Raw genomic sequence first — 19,049 nt, forward strand, 5'->3', positions numbered from 1 at the left:
CATGACTTCAGGTAAATAATTGGTTATAGTTCACTTTGACCACATTTTAGTTACTCTTTATTAGAGACTGGTTTACTTTGTAACTATTGAGTAACTTGCTCACTCTATATATTTGGAATCTGTGATCATTTGGGGCATGTGAAGAAAGCCTAAGTTTTGTGTCAAAACAACATGTGCATCCTTCTGCATGTAGTGTCCTCCTTTATGTACAAATAAAATGGCAACTCTCGGATGTGCCACAGAAAGAAACATTTTTTTTTTATATTTGCAGTTTTTACAGCCAAACACACATACATTTTTTTTACTAAAAACTCTACTTTCACTATGAAAATTCCAGCTATATCCATGTTGAGATGGACTGCAGATTAGACATGATTAAAACTGCATGTCTATAGAAGTCTGTGAAGAGGGAAGGAGTCAGTAGGAACAGAGAGACACAGTGTTTTGCAAAGTCCATTGAAGTCAATGGAAGAGACTAGAGATGAGCGAGTACTGTTCGGATCAGCCGATCCGAACAGCACGCTCGCATAGAAATGAATGGACGTAGCCGGCACGCGGGGGGGGTTAAGCGGGCGGCCGCCGTCAAAGCAGAAGTACCAGGTGCATCCATTCATTTCTATGGAGCGTGCTGTTCGGATCGGCTGATCCGAACAGTACTCGCTCATCTCTAGAAGAGACACATGGCTTAGGCTATGTTTTTAAAACACATACGTTTTAATTGTACTATTCACATGTCCTATTTTTGGCTTTCTTTCACTGATCCTTCATTGACTCAAGCCCATGAGCGATCGGTAAAAACAGAAGTTCAACTGATGCAAAATGCCTTAGAAAAATGGACCGTTTTTTCATGTTTCGATAGCACATTTTTTGTCTACATAGTTGTGTTAATATACCCGTAGTCTAATACTAGAGCTAAATATGAGCTTTCAATCACAACCAGTGTGCAATATTCACATCAAAGCAGATCAGTACTCTTCTATCCCCTTCCGCTACAATAGTATTGTAAAGTAAGGGGCAAGGGATTGTACCTAGAAGTAATACCATATCAATCAGATAAGAGATGGTATCATAATCAGTTCTGAGTGGTAAGAGCAACATCTATAGTAAAAAGAGACACCTTAAGCCACTACTGTAGCACACGTGTCTTCCTGCTCCTTTCTGACAGCACCAGAGATAGCGGAGCATTTTACTTGATTACTGTATCTTGTGTGCTCACATAGAAAATAAATGAAGCAGCATGGTACATGATCAAGTAATTGTTACCACATTTATCATGAATTTATTCATATATTCACTTGTCAAGTTTGCACCTGATGTCACAAAACAAGGTTAAGATTTCACATAACCTAGTTGTAATCTCGGCCTTGTATTCCACCAGCCCTATAATCTATGCCTGGTCATAGCTGTCTTATATTTTTTTGATGAAAAGGTTAATATTTACATGTCAGTATAAGATTATTACATTTTTATCACCAGAAAACAATTATACACAGTGGGGCAGATTTATTATGCCTTGTACAGCAGTTTTCTCACCAACTCCAGGTTTATGAAGACTGGCGTTCATAACACTAGTCTTCATAATTGTGCCTTAAGTGTGTCTTACTATCACATTTTCACACTGCTATTTCCATACACCAGTCTCTAGCATACATGGAAAAGTAAATTCACAAAATACATCCCCAAATCTACTTTTCTTATAAACTAAATTGAAAAAATTCAATAGGGGGTCCTAAGTAAATACATATTAGGTCCCACGCTGCGGAATCATTGGAGCCTTATCAGTGAGGAAAGGCCATGGAAGAAAGCCAGAGGTCCTGAAAATGAAGAGAAACCTCAGGCAGATGCCAATGTCGATCAGAAAACGCATTGATGTTATTTATTAAAAATAAATAAAAAACACAAAAAGAACAAAACAAATTAAAAAAAAAAAAAAAAAGTCCAGTGTGAGTTATTTTGAGGGCCAGAATGTGAAATGATGTTGATTGTGTGGGGGAAAATGGCCTATAGGAAGCAGTGTCAAGGAGTGGTGGACAGGTTTAATGGTCATATGAGCTTGAAGTAGGTGGACCGTAGGAAGGGCAATATACAATTTTGCTTGACTATAAATGCTTTGTGATGGCTCTAAATAGGTACGCTTTGAGAAGGTGAGCCATGACTAGTATGGTTATGTCCAAAAATCCTGTCGTCATTCTCCATTTGACATAAATTAAACGCCCTGAGTAAGGATGAGGAATTATTTGGAGGTATGGCAGCCTACACCATGGAATAGATCTCCCCACATATAATCAGGCGACAATTCTCAGGGATCTTGAGAAGGTACACAGCAAGACATTTGAAGAAGGCCTCGTCTGGACCTTTTTTCTGAATCTCTATTCAAATGGTCTGGTACCTTTGCATCATTTAAAGATTTTGTAGATGTCTTTTCTGAAAAATGGACTGTTCTTTTCCTTAAGAGAAAGCACCTTGTGCTCTGAATTGACTGATGATGGCCCAGGGTCTTCTGAAACTAGAGGTAAAGTTATTTCTGTGGAGCCTTCAATGATGTCTATAACGTCCAAGCCATCATCATAATTATCAGCAAGTTTCTTATTGGTGATGTATTGGGAAGAAAACCAATAATAAATAAAACAAAATTACTAAAATAATTTACATGAAGCCAAACAGGGTCTTTTGGTGGGTGGGATATGACCACTTCTACCCTTCTCATTCAGTAGGTATTTAACTGTGGTGGAATTTTTTTTTATTAGCTTAGGAGCATAACGTTAAAATGAATTTGAAGCAGTCTTCCACCTCAGAATTTACTCTACTTCCAGGTCTTGTGCATCCTATGGCTCTGCTTCAGCTTTTTACTGTGGGTTTGCTCACTGAGTAGCCCTTGACATAATGGCGCTGCAGGGATGGAGTGACATACTAAGTTCTGCTGACAGACTCAATTTCAGGTCTAACACATATGATATATTGAGAGTTTAAAAGAAATAAAACTACAAATTTTAGTCTATGAAGGTAGTATCAAATAAATTTATTACTTTATAAACAGATAATTTTCTGAAACAAGAGCATATAACATACTTTTTTTTTCTTAAACTAGATTGATCCTATAGACCAACATTTTATTAAACATAAAAAAATAAAGTTGATAGAATATTGGACACTAGAGGATTCATTTTGCTCTCACACCCCTACTTAACTTTAGAAGGAAAGCAGCGGGAAATTTCAGCTAAAGATGTGATGACCTAATGCATCAAAATGTGGACCAACACCAGGCAAAAAGTCAGGTCATATACTGGAGCATGGTAGCCGAAATATTAAGCATGTCTAACAGAGAGAGTTAAACCTGTACGGGGCGAGGAAGCAACAGGTTTCTAGAGTGACCCACAGGCAGAACACTCGATTTTTTTTTAGTCCTTTTAGGGAAGATTGTAAAATAAGGTGAAGTCTTTCACTGAGCGACTGCAGCTACTCTTCGACGTCTTCTGTGAAATGCTTTCAGATTCCATCTTGTGGGCTCTAGCATGTAAGGACCATTGTAGACAAACAAAACAGTCATTTTATCAGCATATGTTAGATTGTGGAGCAACTGCAGAAAAAAAAAGAAGCATTATTCTACTTTATCAATATTATATACATGGGACATACAGTACATCAATGCTAATTTATTATGAGACTCAAGTTAGCTGAATGATACATGAATGTGCTGAGTTTTCCAAGGTAATAGCTGAGGGTACTGAATAGATTGAGAGTTCAAAATTGAGTTTCTAAACCAGACAAGTGCCTTATGTTGGCCATACAGCTAGGAAATATAAAATCTAGCACTTATATATTTATCTTTTTTTTTTTTGTTTTCACTTGGACAGTTTTGCTTCATTTGCACGGTTTACATGTGGCAACTGTTAAAGTGTACCTGAGTTTTCATCAGAGGATAAATATGTGCAGGGTCCTGCTGGTAGGACTATTTACTTGAGCCTAATAAGCGGATGAGAGCAGTGACGGATGCTGAAAGGGCGGAATTGAAAGAGGAATTTGAGGCCGAAATTCCCTTTTTATTTCCACCATGTGGACTCAGAAGTACACAGAAGTAAACAGAAGCACACAGACACTGTGTGGGCAGTGGGAAACTCCAGAATGCCTTGTGCAATGTAAAGGAAAGCTGTGTTTAGACATATACAGGCTATGAAGAGAGCTCTGTACCCCCTATTATTGTATTCCCGTCTTGAGACTCCTGGTTACTAATAACAGAACTTCCCTATCGACAGGGAACAGCGAATTAGCAAGAAAGGAGACACCTAGTGGCAGGAAATTTAGAGAGGTTTTACAGGCAGAAAACAACATTTTTAAATAAAGTGCATTACATTTTGGTCAAGAATCACATGCTCTATTAAACAGGACTAAGTCTTTGTCTGAAAAGGTAGTGGCCATTTGACAAGCAGGTTAAAGGGAGCTTGTCATGTTTAAAGATGTTTTTCATTATGCACTTTCCTCTATGGAGGTTTCCAATCTGTAGGGCCTGCTTTATTTTGAACGTAACGGATCATTGGACACCACCTTGGATGACACACTCAGACGTATGCATGGAGCCTTTGACCTGGTTAATGGAGGTGTGTTACTGACAGACTCACTTTCATTTCTTTAGGGGCAAAAGATCAATCTTCATTTTTAAGGTAGACTTTTCACTAAGTCTGAAAATCCCAAAGATATACATGGCTGTCACTGTGAGCATGTTGGTGTTTTGTTCATCTACATCCGTTCATTCATTAATTCAAAAGATATAAGCCCTTTACCTTTTAGCGCTGTGAAGCAAATTAGGGTATACTATCTAAGCAGGTACTATCACGGAGGCTTTTCTGGGGTTGGGATCCCTGTATGCTGTATGTCATGCAATGATACCGCCTACTTGGCTAGTAGACCGTAACTTACATCAACACTAAAAGGGCTTATATATTTTAAACAGCTTAACAGATTTGGATAAACAAAACATCAAAATGCTCACTCCTATGAAGTGCACTCTAACCCCTTACTGTACTGTATTCTGTAAGAAGTAGCATCTATTTTTGCATTCGTTTTACTATTTGAAGTCTTGTTTTTTGTGAGACAATCTAGACATTTTTTCATGAATTATTTTTGGAGATATATATATATCCTATTAATATATTAATATATTATAAATGTGAAAGTTTGGATGTTTCTGTGATTGGATATTTGTGTGTTTCTTAGTCAATCACGCAAAAACAGCTGAACGGATCTGGATGAAATTTGGCATAGATAGTTTGTAACCTCAATTAAAACATAGGCTACTTTTTATCCTGGTAAATGACATGGCTTCACGACTATTATGACTTTATGTTCACAAACTATATTATACTGCTCTTGCAGCAGGTTATCTCAGCTTCTGATAAAGCGAGCTGCTGAGATGCCGGAACAATCATAGGCACAGTGCGAGGAACAAGTTCAGCGGCAGACCAGCTTGAGAGCTGCCGAAACGCTGGAGCATGCGGATCATCGATGTCAACAACACGCTCATTATATGGCTTCCCAGCGAGCTGCTGAAATGTCGGAACAATCACGGGCACAGCGGATACCGTACAAACGCTTATCCCAGCATTCACAATGATCAATTATGTTAAGGGTAGCCAATTTACCTACTTGGCATGTTGGAGGAAACTGGAGTGTATGTGGAAACACACACAAACACGGGGAGAGCACACAAATTCCATGCAGATGTTGCCCTTGATTCAAAAGATAATTCCAGCAAACAACCCCGTACTTAAAACTTAGCCTTTATTTTGAAGTCATCCAGAATATGGTACAATCAATCAGTTAAAAAATGTTCATGATGGCAATGACAAAAGAAAGCGTCTGGCTGACGCGTTTTGGAGCTTATCAGTAAGGGGCTATTACAAGCTCCGAAACGCGCCAGCCAGCCGCTTTCTTTTGTCATTGCCATCATGAACATTTTTTAACTGATTGATTGTACCGTATTCCGGATGACTTCACAATAAAGGCTAAGTTTTAAGTACAGGATTGTTTGTTGAAATTATCTTTTGGATGCAGTGGATTGCTATCCTCAGGCTGAGAGGTTGTTTTTTCCATGCAAACTCCCTTCCTGCCAGCAACTGCAAAATCAAGAGTACATTTATGCCCCTTCAGGACACGTGAGTGAGCTGACACACAATTGCTATTTTCTTTGGTTAGATGTTGCCCTTGGTCGGATTTGAATACAGGACCCCAGAACTGCATGGCAACAGTGCCAACCACTGAACCATTTAGTGCTTGTAGAAGGTGTCAATGTGTGACAGGAAGAGGTTATATTTACTTAAATGCAGCCCGTATCCCTAAGATATTAAAAATATATATATTTCTTTTTTTAAAAAAAAATTACAATAATTACCTTAGGTGTAATAAAAAAATACTGGGAAGTGTTTTCTCTGCATGCAGTCTTCACCACCATTTCAAATACCCTCCTTTCATTCACAGGATCCATGCCCTTAAAGCAAAATCACACAGATTATCAGTAAATCTCACAACGTAAAATATCATTATCTTAGGATAAATGACACACAGTCAGTTCTTTGTTTTTTTTTATTTAATGTGGTTTATGAAGATAAAACCAGAACTGCATAATAAAGGCAGAGAACATCTAAAGGACAGATAGTATGTCTCTCTATTTTTTTTATTTCATTAAATCCACTCCTGTTTTGGCTTCCAAAATCACATAAAAAAAAAACCTGAATTGTGTGTCCTTACCAGTAGAAAGCTTCTTATTCCATTACCTGATTGATTTCATCCACCACACGAAAAGGGCACCTGTTGAGTTCCTGAAGAGCCATTAAATAAAGCATGGTGGAAACACTTCGCTCGCCTCCACTCTGATGATGTGGGGTCAGCTCATGAAGTTGTGTGCTGCTTCTAAACTTCACGCGGATTCTTATTCCATACTTGTCATAGTCTTCCTACCAAAAGAACATAGGCGGAAATTTAGCTCAGCACTCCATATTTGCAATGTAAAACAAAAAGCAAACATACAAAAGGTGCAAAGCAGAGATTTGTGACTAATTGAGCCAATTTACACAAATATTTAGCAATATTTTTATTTCTGAAACACTCACTCCACTTTTCAAAAGTGGGTGGGAAGTTGGGTGTGGTTAGACTGTCTAGCTGTCCATACAGACTGTCTAGCTCCAGCAAAACTGATCTTTTTTCCCTAATGATAAATCTCCCCTATAAGATGTAAATAGAATTAGCTATAAAATATTTTCAGTAAATAAGGTATCTCAGCTGAGCGGTTTTTGCTTTAATGTTTTATGTGTAAAGTACTGTACATCCAATGAATTCTATTCTATAATGTCACTGCTAAATGTTCAAATGACGGTGCTATCAAACAAAATCTACTGTCCGTTTCCAACCACAGAGTAATTAAGCTATAAAGCTTTAGGCTGAGGCCACACGTTGCAGCAGCTTTTTTTTTTTGTTGCTTTTTTTTGAGCCAAAGCCAGGAGTGCATTTGGCAGAAAGTAGATTTATAAGTACTTCCTATATATTTCCCATTCCTTTTGTAGAAATTCTTGGCTCAAAAAACCATAACAAAAAAGCTGCATTTCTGCAACGTAGGGCCTTAGGTTTACAGGCAGTCTTGAAACACTAACTAATCCTTGTTGTCGACATTTATGCAAAAGTCTACAAGAAGATCAATTATATTTCTATAGGGGCATGAGATAAGAAATATAAAGTGACATCTAACCATTCACAGCCCTATTACCGTGTTTCCCCGAAAATAAGACAGTGTCTTATTTAAAATTGTCGTCCTAAATATAGGACCTGTCTTATTTCCGAGGGGTGTCTTATGACAACAGGCAGTCATGCCGTCACTTCCTTAGCGGAGCGTCAGCATGACTGCTGGTTGTAGGTAGGGGAGGGGAGGGAGGGAATCATACTTACCTTTCCATCTTCCTAGCAGCACTGGTGCTGCTGTTCGTTCCGGCAGTGGTGGGCGGGGCTTAGCGAGGCTTTGGGGGCAGGGCTTAGCGAAGCTTTCATGGGCGGGGCTTAGCAATCCCCACTTCACTGACACAGCAGGATGCCGTGCTCTGTGCTCCGTGTGCACAGCAAAGCTGGCTGCTGCCTCTGGGATGAGCTGGCAGAGTTCATCCTACATCAGCAGGGACGGTGGACACAACACCCCCCCCCCCCCCATGCCTTACTTTCGGGGGTGTCCTACTTTCGGGGAAACACGGTAGCTATGTCTGTTAATAATCTTTCTCACTTCCAAATGGTACAGGTAATATTGAATCATAATTCAGAGCTGAAACACATAGGTCATCTTAAGAGAAAGTATTTTCTTCACTTCAAAAAGTATCGACACAGTAAAGGTGGCTATATACCTTAGAAAGCTTATTTGCACGACAGCTGTCTTTCCCAACCTTCCCATACCGGTGCATACTCTAAGTGTGCAAATGTTCACAACAGAGAGAGGGGAATAATTCTCCCTTGAGAACAAAGGATTAGATATGTTGAATCTGTGGCAGTCAGAACACCCCTGTACATATTAGATGATTGCAGTGGCATAATGATCGCGGTTGCAGGGGTGTGATCGCGAACCCGGACAAGTATGATAGTAGTCGGGAAAGCCTGGTTCCCCAACCGCTATACATATTGTTAATGGAAAGGGGCCCTGGCATATCATTGGGCCCAATTCCAATAGATGCCAGCCCAGGAGAGGTGAATAAAAATAAATACTTATACTCACTTCTCCTGGGCTCAGCATGCTTTCCAGGGCCCTTTTGTCATGTGACTGAGGCCATGCTGAGGCCTGTGATCAAGCCCCTGCAGTCACATGGGGTGCGGCGGTGTAATGACATCAGCGTTCCCTATGTGACCGCTGAGGCCCATTCACAGGCCTCAGCAATAACATCTGAAGCCAAAGATGCTGAAAGCAAGGATGCCCAGGAAAGGTGAGTCAAGGTGAATATGATTGTTTGTTATTTTTAATCACCTTCCCTGGGCCTCCAATTATTATATTTTGGGAGTATAATAATAACACTGAAATGGAGGGGGGGCTGTTGGGACCATATAATACTAGGTGGGGGTCACTGTGGAGCATAAAATACTAAGAGGGGGCCAGTGTGGAGCATACAATACTGAGAGGGAGTCACTGTGGAGTATATAATACTGGGTGGGGCCCACGGTGGGAAGCATATAATACTGTGTTGGGGCCTCAGTGGGGAGCATATAATGCCGTGTGGGGGACACTGTGGGGAGCATATAATGCTGTGTGGGGGACACTGTGGGGAGCATAAAATGCTGTGTAGGGGCGACTGTAGGGAGCATATAATGCTGTGTAGGGGCCACAGTGGGGAGCATATAATGCTGTGTGGGGAGAATATAATGCTGTGTGGGGACTACTGTCGGGAGCATATAATGCTGTGTGTGGGCCATTGTGGGGAGCATATAATGCTGTGTGTGGACCACTGAGGGGAGCATATAATGCTGTGTGTGGGCCACTGTAGGAAGCATATAACACAATGTGGGGGCCACTGTGGGTACCATATAATTCTGTGTGATGGCCACTGTGGGGAGCATATAATGCTGTGTGGGGAGCATATAATGCTGTGTGGGGAGCATATAATGCTGTGTGGGGAGCATATAATGCTGTGTGGGGAGCATATAATGCTGTGTGGGGGCCACTGTGGAGCATATTTTATTGTGTAGAGCCCCAGTATCAAGAATTTACTGAAGGTAGGGGGTAGGGTGTCCCAGACAAAAGTTTGCAGCAGGACACCCACAAGACTTTACTTACCCCAATGTATGATTGGCTAGTCCCTCCAAAATCGAAGGGTAAGCCAACGATCATCTAATGTGTATGATATCAAACAAATCACAGAATAAGTTTTAGAACATAACCCAAATTATTAATTAGACAGCTTCCTGGGAACAGAACAACACAATGGTTATGGATGTCTATAAACTTAATACAGGAAAACCTGTGATTGAACCACATATATTTATTAACAGGACACAACATTTTGGAGATCTACTGTGTTAGACTTCGCTCTATACCAATATGAGCATTACCTTACCAATAACTTACCTCATTTTCAGTGTGTAGATCAACTTCACCTACACACTGCATTGATCTGAAGAAACCACTGAACTGCTCATTAATTTTTTCTACCAACTGCTTCAAAGGAATAAGCCAGTCTTCTTTAACCTAAAAAACATTCAGGCCAAGCTGTTATCACACACAAGCTTTATGGAGAGAAGATTTATTCTAATATTGTACAGTATCATTTGTTATTCTTTGCCAACATTTTGATTCTAATTTTCCAACCAAACACTTTCTATTCTGCTTTTTTTTTTTTCTTTAGCTCCCATTTCCCATAAGGCCAATAAAACGCAGGAATAACCCCCATAAACTGATCCCACCAGTGTTTGTGACCTAAAAAGATTTTTCTGATGTTATATCAACTCCAGTGCCATATGCTAAAGAACATTCAAGTGATTTCCAAGCATATCTAGACCATCAGATGCTGTCTAATCTTCACTAAGCTGACAATTGGCAGAAAAAGAGTTTCCTCTTGTGTGGGCAGGCTAGTTGTATTCACAGACCAAAATGAATTACTCTACCCATACAAAAGGCAAATAGTCTGTACATGCACCAGTTATAACTTCCAGTACCATGCATGAACCAGATTTCATGAAGCCTGTGGTTTACACTACAAAGACCAGAGGCAGGCTTAGTGAAGACTAAGACACTTCGCCGATTTAGATACACCAACGGTCACTTATGCTTTCCATCTGCAAACATCACAAAAAATTTTCAAAGTTTTTTTTAAATTATTATAAACTATGCACTGCTACAAATGACTAATGGACATAACTGTAAAAAGACCTTTCCTGGTCAAACTGGAACTAGTGGTTTACACGGGTAAATTCTGTTGACAGGTTCCCTTTAAATATGGATGGAGAAGTGCATTATGACTTATTGAGAACACAAAGAAGGCTCGGGAGACACTGGATATTGGTGGTCACTGCTAGATTCTTTTGTTCTCTATCGTGGTTAAAGTTGTTGTACACTTTCAGACCAATATTAAGACACAAATGTTATGATTTGTACAATAAAAAATAAAATTTTCTAATATACTTTCTGTATCAATTCCTCACGGTTTTCTAGATCTCTGCTTGCTGTCATTCATTCTGTTACTTCTAGTGGATTAAAGTCTGACCATGGTCATGTGATTTACGGTCCAAGGTCATGTGATGAGCACACAGGTGCCGCTCGTTACAGTCACAGCACAGTAATCAGACATCTGCCTGGTAATCAGCTGTGCACCTGTGTCCTCATCACATGATCATGGACCGTAAGTCACATGACCATGGTCAGAGTTTTCTCTTCTAGAAGTAACAGAATGAATGACAGCAAGCAGAAATCTAGAAAACCGTGAGGAATTGATGCAGAAAGTATATTGGAAAATTGTATATCTTTTTAATGTACAAACAATAACATTTGTTTCTCAATATTGGTCTGTAAGTGGCCAACCCCTTTAACAGCTATGAAAATTCTTATTGCTAATCTTATTGCCCATCTTAACACTTTGTGCACATTTACTTACCTGTAATATGTTTTGCCTAAAACTTTCCAGCTCGGTTTTCTTCCGGTGAAGCTCCTTTGTCATTACTTCTATTTCTCTTGTTCGTTTGGTGTAATCTTCTACAACCTGACATTACAAATACAGAGACGGAACAATTCAGAAAAGAAAGCTATCTAAAAGAACAAGACCCCTAGATGCATATCCAAGCACACTGCTTACTCCTATTTTCTCGTTTGCCTTTAGAAGCAAATGCAAGATGAAATGACACATGGCAACACAAACAAATGACAGTTGCCAGGTTAAGCACAGTATTTTTTGGTGCAAGGGAACAGTATGTTCTGTTCTTTCTTAAAGACTCTACTTAAAATTCTAATAGATTCAAATTCTGGCATTTCAAACATATTGTTCCTGCTGCCTAGCTTATTATTACTGAGCTTTAATACAGCGTGGGAGGGTAAGTACTATCAGAAAAACTAGACAACATACAGAAGAATTTAAGCCTATGAAGCAGGCGGCTCTGGACCGTTCTTCATTTAGCATAGCATCTATTTCATCCAGTGTAGCTGGAAGGGACTGGAAAGCCTAAAGAAAGAAAAAAAGAAACATACTTTACAACGAGCATAAAATCATCCCTAAACTTGCAAGTAATGATAACATAAGTACAGAGAACAATGTGACAGTATGTTCCATACAAACTGAGGAAATAAGTACATTCAAAAAACATGCTGCCAGCAACTATCGAGAGAAATACACGGTTCTCTAAAGGCGTACGGTACATGAATGGAGTGGCCATTAAAATTCAGTGTCGGAACAATTAATCTTTCACATTTATGACTATTTCTATTTCAATGGAAATGTGTAAAGCAAAGCATCTTTTGCTTGCATGTCCTGCATACACATTTACATGCTAAAATATTAGCATCTACTTCTGAGGCATTGTGTTTCAAAATGGCAGACATGAGCATTACATGCATTTATGAATTGTATTTTTTGTCTCGTTCACAACAGAAGTGTGTCTTACAAAGAAAAGGAAACCTCTGAATAACATCCATAATCCATAGTGAATTGTCATAGAAATTCTAAAAAAATAACACTGTCAATCAGTAAAAGCGAACAAGTAAATTGAAAGACTTCTTTTACATAGAGTTCATCAAGCAACAGAATGGAACAATAGATTTAAGACACTAAAACATTCACTGGCTTGATAGGATCCTCGTGTCCCATAATGTTCTGGAAGCTGCAGTACAAGCTGTGCTCCATAAAGTACAGACACACCCATAATAAACATACTGTACACCAAACTTGTTTGTTAAATTATGTTTAGCAAGTTTCCCTTCCAGGAAGGAAGGCATGCTAGAACGTACTCTGTTGTCATATTCAATCCTTGAAAATCCAAAAGGTAGAGTCTCTGCAGATAAAAGAATGGTTAGTCCTTATTTCCTGGACTTCTTAGCATAAAGACTACACAAAATGTAAGGCAAACAAAAAGGAAAACTACAGTCTAACTCTAGGTTCACACTAACGTATGGCTTTTCGTTTTTAACTCACTTAAAAAAACCCGTTTTCTGTGAAAACCCATGAACCCCATAGACTGAAATGGGGTCTGCCGTGGCACCGACTGAAAAAAGTGAAGAGAAAAGTCCTGCCAACATCAATTCCTGCAGTCTTGCATACGTCTATTTTTACATACATCAAGGTGGTTCAGGAATAACTCTCCAAGCTGTAAAGCTAGGAGTAATGCTCAAGATCTAACAACTTCTACAGCAACTTTACATGATGCTGTCTCGAAATCACCTGAAGATGTAATAACTGATGGTGGTAGGGATTACTAAATGTGCAAATCACCGAGAAAACCCTAACATAAAACGTAACTTACCGTATATATCGAGTATAAGCCGAGTTTTTCAGCACAGTTTTTGTGCTGAAAAAGCCCCCCCCCCCCCTCGGCTTATACTCGAGTCGCAATAGTAATGTATAGAATCTCCCATAATATGGTGAAAAAAAAAAAAGATTTAAAAAAATATAATAAAAAAATAAAAGTTCTAAATCCCTCCTTTCCATACAATACATATAAAAGTAGAAAATTACAGTGAAACACATACACATTAGGTATCTCTCTGTCTGAAAGTGCCCGGTCTACTGAATATAGGGGATCTGCAGTGCTCCTGTTCCGTCGGGAAGGGGTTAATAGGAGCACTGCAGATACCCTATATTCAGCCAGGCTGAATTCCAAGTGGGGGAGAAAAATCCCAGTTCTCAAGCTCAGGGAAGGGGCAGACAGACAACCAAAACACCCCCTCCCCTTCCCCAGCACCTACTGCATCCAAAAACTCTGACCATTTTAATTTCTGAAATTTTCCAGTAGCTGCTGCATTTCCCCCCTAGGCTTATACTCAAGTCAATAAGTTTTCCCAGTTTTTTGTGGTAAAATTAGGGGCCTCGGCTTATATTCGGGTTGGCTTATACTTGAGTATATACGGTAATTGGAATAGAAAACAATAAAGAGGTGTAACTAACTATGTGATACAAAAGCTCCTAGTAGCAGTATCATCTGGCTATTACAGCTCTTATTTTATGTGCTAGGGGACTATATAGTTGTGCCACAACTTAACATCATCCCCTTTATAGTTATGGTTTTCTTCTTACATATGAGGGAATGATTATCTACCAGCTTCTCCACCATATACACTGCTCAAAAAAATAAAGGGAACCCTCAAATAGCACATCCTAGATCTGAATGAATGAAATATTCTCATTGAATACTTTGTTCTGTACAAAGTTGAATGTAATGACAACAAAATCACAAAAAATTCACATCGTCAATGGAAATCATATTTATTAACCAATGAAGGCCTGGATTTGGAGTCCCCCAAAATTAAAAGTGGAAAAACACACTACAGGCTGATCCAACTTTGATGTAATGTCCTTAAAACATGTCAAAATGAGGCTCAGTAGTGTGTGTGGCCTCCACATGCCTGTATGACCTCCCTACAATGCCTGGGCATGTTCCTGATGAGGTTGCGGATGGTCTCCTGAGGGATCTCCTCCCAGATCTGGACTAAAGCATCTGCCAACTCCTGGACAGTCTGTGGTGCAACGTGATGTTGGATGGAGCGAGACATGATGTCCCAGATGAGCTCATTTGGATTTAGGTCTAGGGGACGGTTGGGCCAGTCCACAGCATCTGCAGACTCTGTCATGTCTGGAGATGCCATGGAGAGCAATATGCTGCCTGCAACATCCTTCAGCATGATCAGTTTGGCAGTGGGTCAGTAATGGTGTGGGGTGGCATTTCTTTGGAGGGCCGCACAGCCCTCCATGTGCTTGCCAGAGGTAGCCTTGACTGCCATTAGGTACTGAGATGAGATCCTCAGACCCCTTGTGAGACCATATGCTAGTGCGGTTGGCCCTGGGTTCCTCCTAATGCAGGACAATGCCAGACCTCATGTGGCTGGAGTGTGTATCAGCAGTTCCTGCAAGATGAAGGCATTGAAGCTATGGACTGGCCAAACCGTTCCCCAGACCTGAATCCGAATGAGCACATCTGGGACATCATGTCTCGCTCCATCCACCAATTTTGTTGTCATCACATTCAACTTTGTACAGAACAAAGTATTCAATGAGAATATTTCATTCATTCAGATCTAGGATGTGTTATTTGAGTGTTCCCTTTATTTTATTGAGCAGTGTATTTTGTTATGTACAGTCACAACTAAGTCCCATTTAGTGATTGTGGATCAGTAACTCTACTGGGTTAGGATTACTTATTTGGGTGTGTTTTTTGTATCATGCTGAGACAGTTATGGCTGTGTTTTTACCCTTGGCATCAGGGTTTTGTTCTATATTTGGCAGGGTGGGACAACGAGTACATTTCTATATGTCTGAGATTGATGCCTAGTTACAGACAGGGGTTCCACTTTTGTATTTTTCTATTCCAATAAAAGTTACGTTTTATGTTAGGGTTTTCTCAGTGATTCACTTAAAAATGCCACTAATATAACAAAGTGCCTTAGAGCAACAGTTCAGCTACTAACCCTAACTGTTGCAAATGCCTACAGTAACATTTCCTGCTCCTTTCCTACAGCTCCTTTGTGTTAGTGCTGTCCAGAGGGTAGTATCAACCAATTTACTGTAACTAGTTAAACACAGCTTAACTTCAATTGTATACATCGCTGCTGTTCTCAGATGAAACACTTTACACACAAGTGAATAGGTCCCATTTTTTGATAAAACTTTTTCTTTGTCTAGCCAGTCTAAAAGAACCTGCAATTCCAGCTGTAAGGCTTCTAAGTATGGTTTATATAGTGCCTTTTTTTATATTGTGTTTCTTTTACAACCTATTGTAAAACTCTAAGCCTAGTATGTTTCTATATAGAAATATAAATTTGGCTTAAACTTATTTTGCAAATCCCAGTGGAGGAAAGAAATGATGTACATAAATATTTTAAAAGAAGTAAAATATTTATCAGACACTTAAAGACAAAGATTTCCAAAATGTATGCTTTACGTAGAAGGTAGGAGGAGCTTGCACTGCACAGCAAACTTGTCAAATACGCTTTAAAGAAGCAGTCCAGCTTATTTTATTTTTTTCAATTGCTCCCCTTGTTTCTACGTTGGTGGTTCAGTGAGGTGGTATAAAGGATAAACTTATTAGCTGTGTTATTCAGCAAATATATTGTTGCACCCTACCTGTTTCTGCGCTGCCAGGAGTCACTGACTTATTCACGGAAGTGGAACTCTGGCATCTCAATGCATTCCTATGAAAACCCAGTTTTGAGTTACATAGAAATACAATGAAACCCAATGTACCAGTTCAGAGAATAAGACAGTAACCTTCAGCAAGAGAAGCAAGTCATGTGGGGCAGTGTGGGTCAATACATCTGTCAACAAAAGCCCAGTTCACATCTGCATTTGGTATTCAGTTTGGGGAGTCCGCTTGGGGACCCCCCAAACAGAACACTGAATGCATTAAAAAAGCGGTGCGCTAAGACTCCATATGGACCCCATAGACCAGACCCGGGTAATGTATGGCCCGCGGGCCATATCTGGCCCTCTGACTGCTTCTGTCTGGCCCGCATAGCTTGTGGGATAAAAGCATAGCTCCGAAGTGTCCTGCTTTTATACTCTGGTCCTGCGCAGCTTGCTGCATGTCCCCTTATATCTCATTAGTCTTTTAATTAAGAAACTTTTCTCCCAATCACCCCCGCCCTTAAAACAGCAGGGAGTGACCAGGAAAAACTTGTACTACTGTACTGAAAGGACCTGTGTGTGACGTCAGATGTCACGTGACTAGGGAGGCGTGTTTTAGTGCCAGCAGAACAGTGCAAGAAGATGGGGACGTGTGTCCTAAGGTACTGAGAGGGGAGGGGAATGTGAGATGCAGGATGAAGAGTGTGTGACTCTCTGTCTGTCTCTGTGTGTGTCTGTCTCTGTGTGTGTGTGTCTGTTTCTCTCAGTAACCTAGGGGCAGAGATGGAAGGGGAATGTTATACTGGGGCAGAGATGGAGGGGGAATGTTATACTGGGGGCAGAGATGGAAGGGGAATGTTATGCTGGGGCAGAGATGAAAGGGGAACATGAAACTGGGGGCAGATGGAGGGGGAGGGGACATGAAACTGGGGGCAGATGGAGGGAGGGGACATGAAACTGGGTGTAGATAAAAGGGGCATTTAAACTGGGGGGAAATTAAGCTGGGAACAACTGGAGGGGGCATTAAACTGTGGAGGTAGCTGGAGGGGGACCTGTCTGCCTCTAGTTGCCCCCAGTTTAATGTCACCATCCAGCTACCCCTACGGTTTAATGTCTGCTTCCAGCTGTCCAAGTTTAATGTCCCCCTCTAGTTGCCCCCAGTTTAATGCCCCAGTTTATCTGCCATTAATTTATTGCTCCAACTACCCCTACTGCTAACGTCCCCCTCCAGCTGCTCCAGTTCCAGTCCCTCTAGTATATACCACTTTAAACTGGGGCACCAGGAGAAGGACTTAATACTGTGGGGCAGTTGGAAGGGAACATTATAATGTGGGGACATATAATGTACGGGTGACTGTAGGAGGATTATACTTTGTGGGGGCACATGGAAAGATGATTGAGAATGGTTGGAGTCAACATAGAAGTGGGTGGAGCTAAATTTGCCATGGCGCTGCCCTCTAGAATAGTTTGAATTTCTTATGCGGCCCCATGGGAAAATTAATTGCCCACCCCTGCCATAGACTATAATGTTGTCCGTGTGGTTTCCGCTCGGTGTCCGCATGAATCATGTGGAGAGAAAACTGCTGGAAGCACTTTGTCACACTTTCCTCTTTTTGGGATAGTTATCTAGCGTGGACAGTGAAGCCTCAGCGGAAGAAATTCCCCAAAAGTTTACTCAAATGAGTCCAGCACTTTAAATCATTTAATAGGTGCTACTCCTGTGCAGTTATAATTTTTTTCAGTAACCCACCCTTACAGAGCAAACAGTGCATTTAGTTTTGATTCCCTATTTAGGCTCTGTACCATCAAGTGGGCAGTTTCTGCAACATGGGGCCACGGCCTAATTCTATAATATTAGCTTGTTCTAGACCTGATAGATCCTGCCATTTGTACAACAGCGGTGACAGGGAGTACAGTTTGTGTGGACATCTCATCCATCTCACCAATTAAAGTTATATAGCTATAGTATGCAGTAACCTATAGAAAGACTGTTGAATTGACTCAAGCTGTGATACTTCAACAGGCAATCTGTCACATAAACAGTCACTACCTGCCCTCATATGTAAAACCAGTAACAAACATAGGAAAACATTTCAAATAGATGTAGAAGCTGAGAAATGACAGTACCAGCATTGCAATGCCACTGCAAGTCGCAAAAGATTAGCTGATGTCACTCGACCTATTGCAGTTAGTTTCTATGTGATGCTTCATAATCTGGTCCTGAGGACATCAGCAATACAGAATATGTAATCTGCTACTGTGTCAAATATGTCAAGGAGAATAGCAGCAGCAAGATGAAAAAAAGTGACTAAGGCTTTATTACCAGGGACAACTACCCACTGATCTGATTAACAGAACCGATCTTGATTTTCTATACATATACTTTTGTTAAAGAGGACCTTTCACCATCTGAGGCACATGCGGTTTCATACACTGCTAGAAAGCTGACAGTGCACTGAATTCAGAGCACTGTCAGCTTTCCTGTTCTGTGCACCCAGTGAAGAGCTATTGGTGCCGGTACTGTAGCTCTTCACCGTCAGAAGGGCGTTTCTGACAGTCAGTCAGGAATGCCCTTCCTCACAGCAGCGTCTATAGCGCTGTACTGTGAGAGGGGGCATTGACGCTGAATCCCCCCCCCCCCCCCCCCCCCGTACTGGTCTATGGACGAGTACTATCAGGAGAGGAAGGGGGTGTTCCTCACCACTCTCACGGTACAGCGCTATAGACGCTGCTGTGAGGAATGCCGTTCCTGACTGACTGTCAGAAACGCCCTATTGA

General features: G+C 40.6%; 1 protein-coding gene across 3 annotated transcripts in view; it reads right to left on the reverse strand.

Annotated features, from left to right (window-relative positions):
• Positions 1-3,092: 3,092 nt before the first annotated feature.
• SMC5 (structural maintenance of chromosomes 5) overlaps positions 3,093-19,049 on the reverse strand; it is a 73,728-nt gene continuing 57,771 nt past the window's right edge. The window contains exons 20-25 of one of the 3 annotated variants that reach the window (XM_075278871.1): positions 12,069-12,164; positions 11,604-11,708; positions 10,082-10,201; positions 6,768-6,947; positions 6,386-6,481; positions 3,093-3,577 (exon numbers count right to left, since the gene is read on the reverse strand). In XM_075278871.1, coding sequence (XP_075134972.1) covers positions 3,440-3,577; positions 6,386-6,481; positions 6,768-6,947; positions 10,082-10,201; positions 11,604-11,708; positions 12,069-12,164 — 735 coding nt within the window. In that variant the 3' untranslated portion in view covers positions 3,093-3,439. Of the gene's footprint in view, positions 3,578-6,385; positions 6,482-6,767; positions 6,948-10,081; positions 10,202-11,603; positions 11,709-12,068; positions 12,662-19,049 lie in introns of those variants that run through there. The other 2 variants (XM_075278875.1, XM_075278882.1) reach the window with 2 other exon arrangements.

The sequence above is a fragment of the Leptodactylus fuscus genome, chromosome 1, assembly GCF_031893055.1.
Source record: "Leptodactylus fuscus isolate aLepFus1 chromosome 1, aLepFus1.hap2, whole genome shotgun sequence".
NCBI lineage: Eukaryota > Metazoa > Chordata > Amphibia > Anura > Leptodactylidae > Leptodactylus > Leptodactylus fuscus.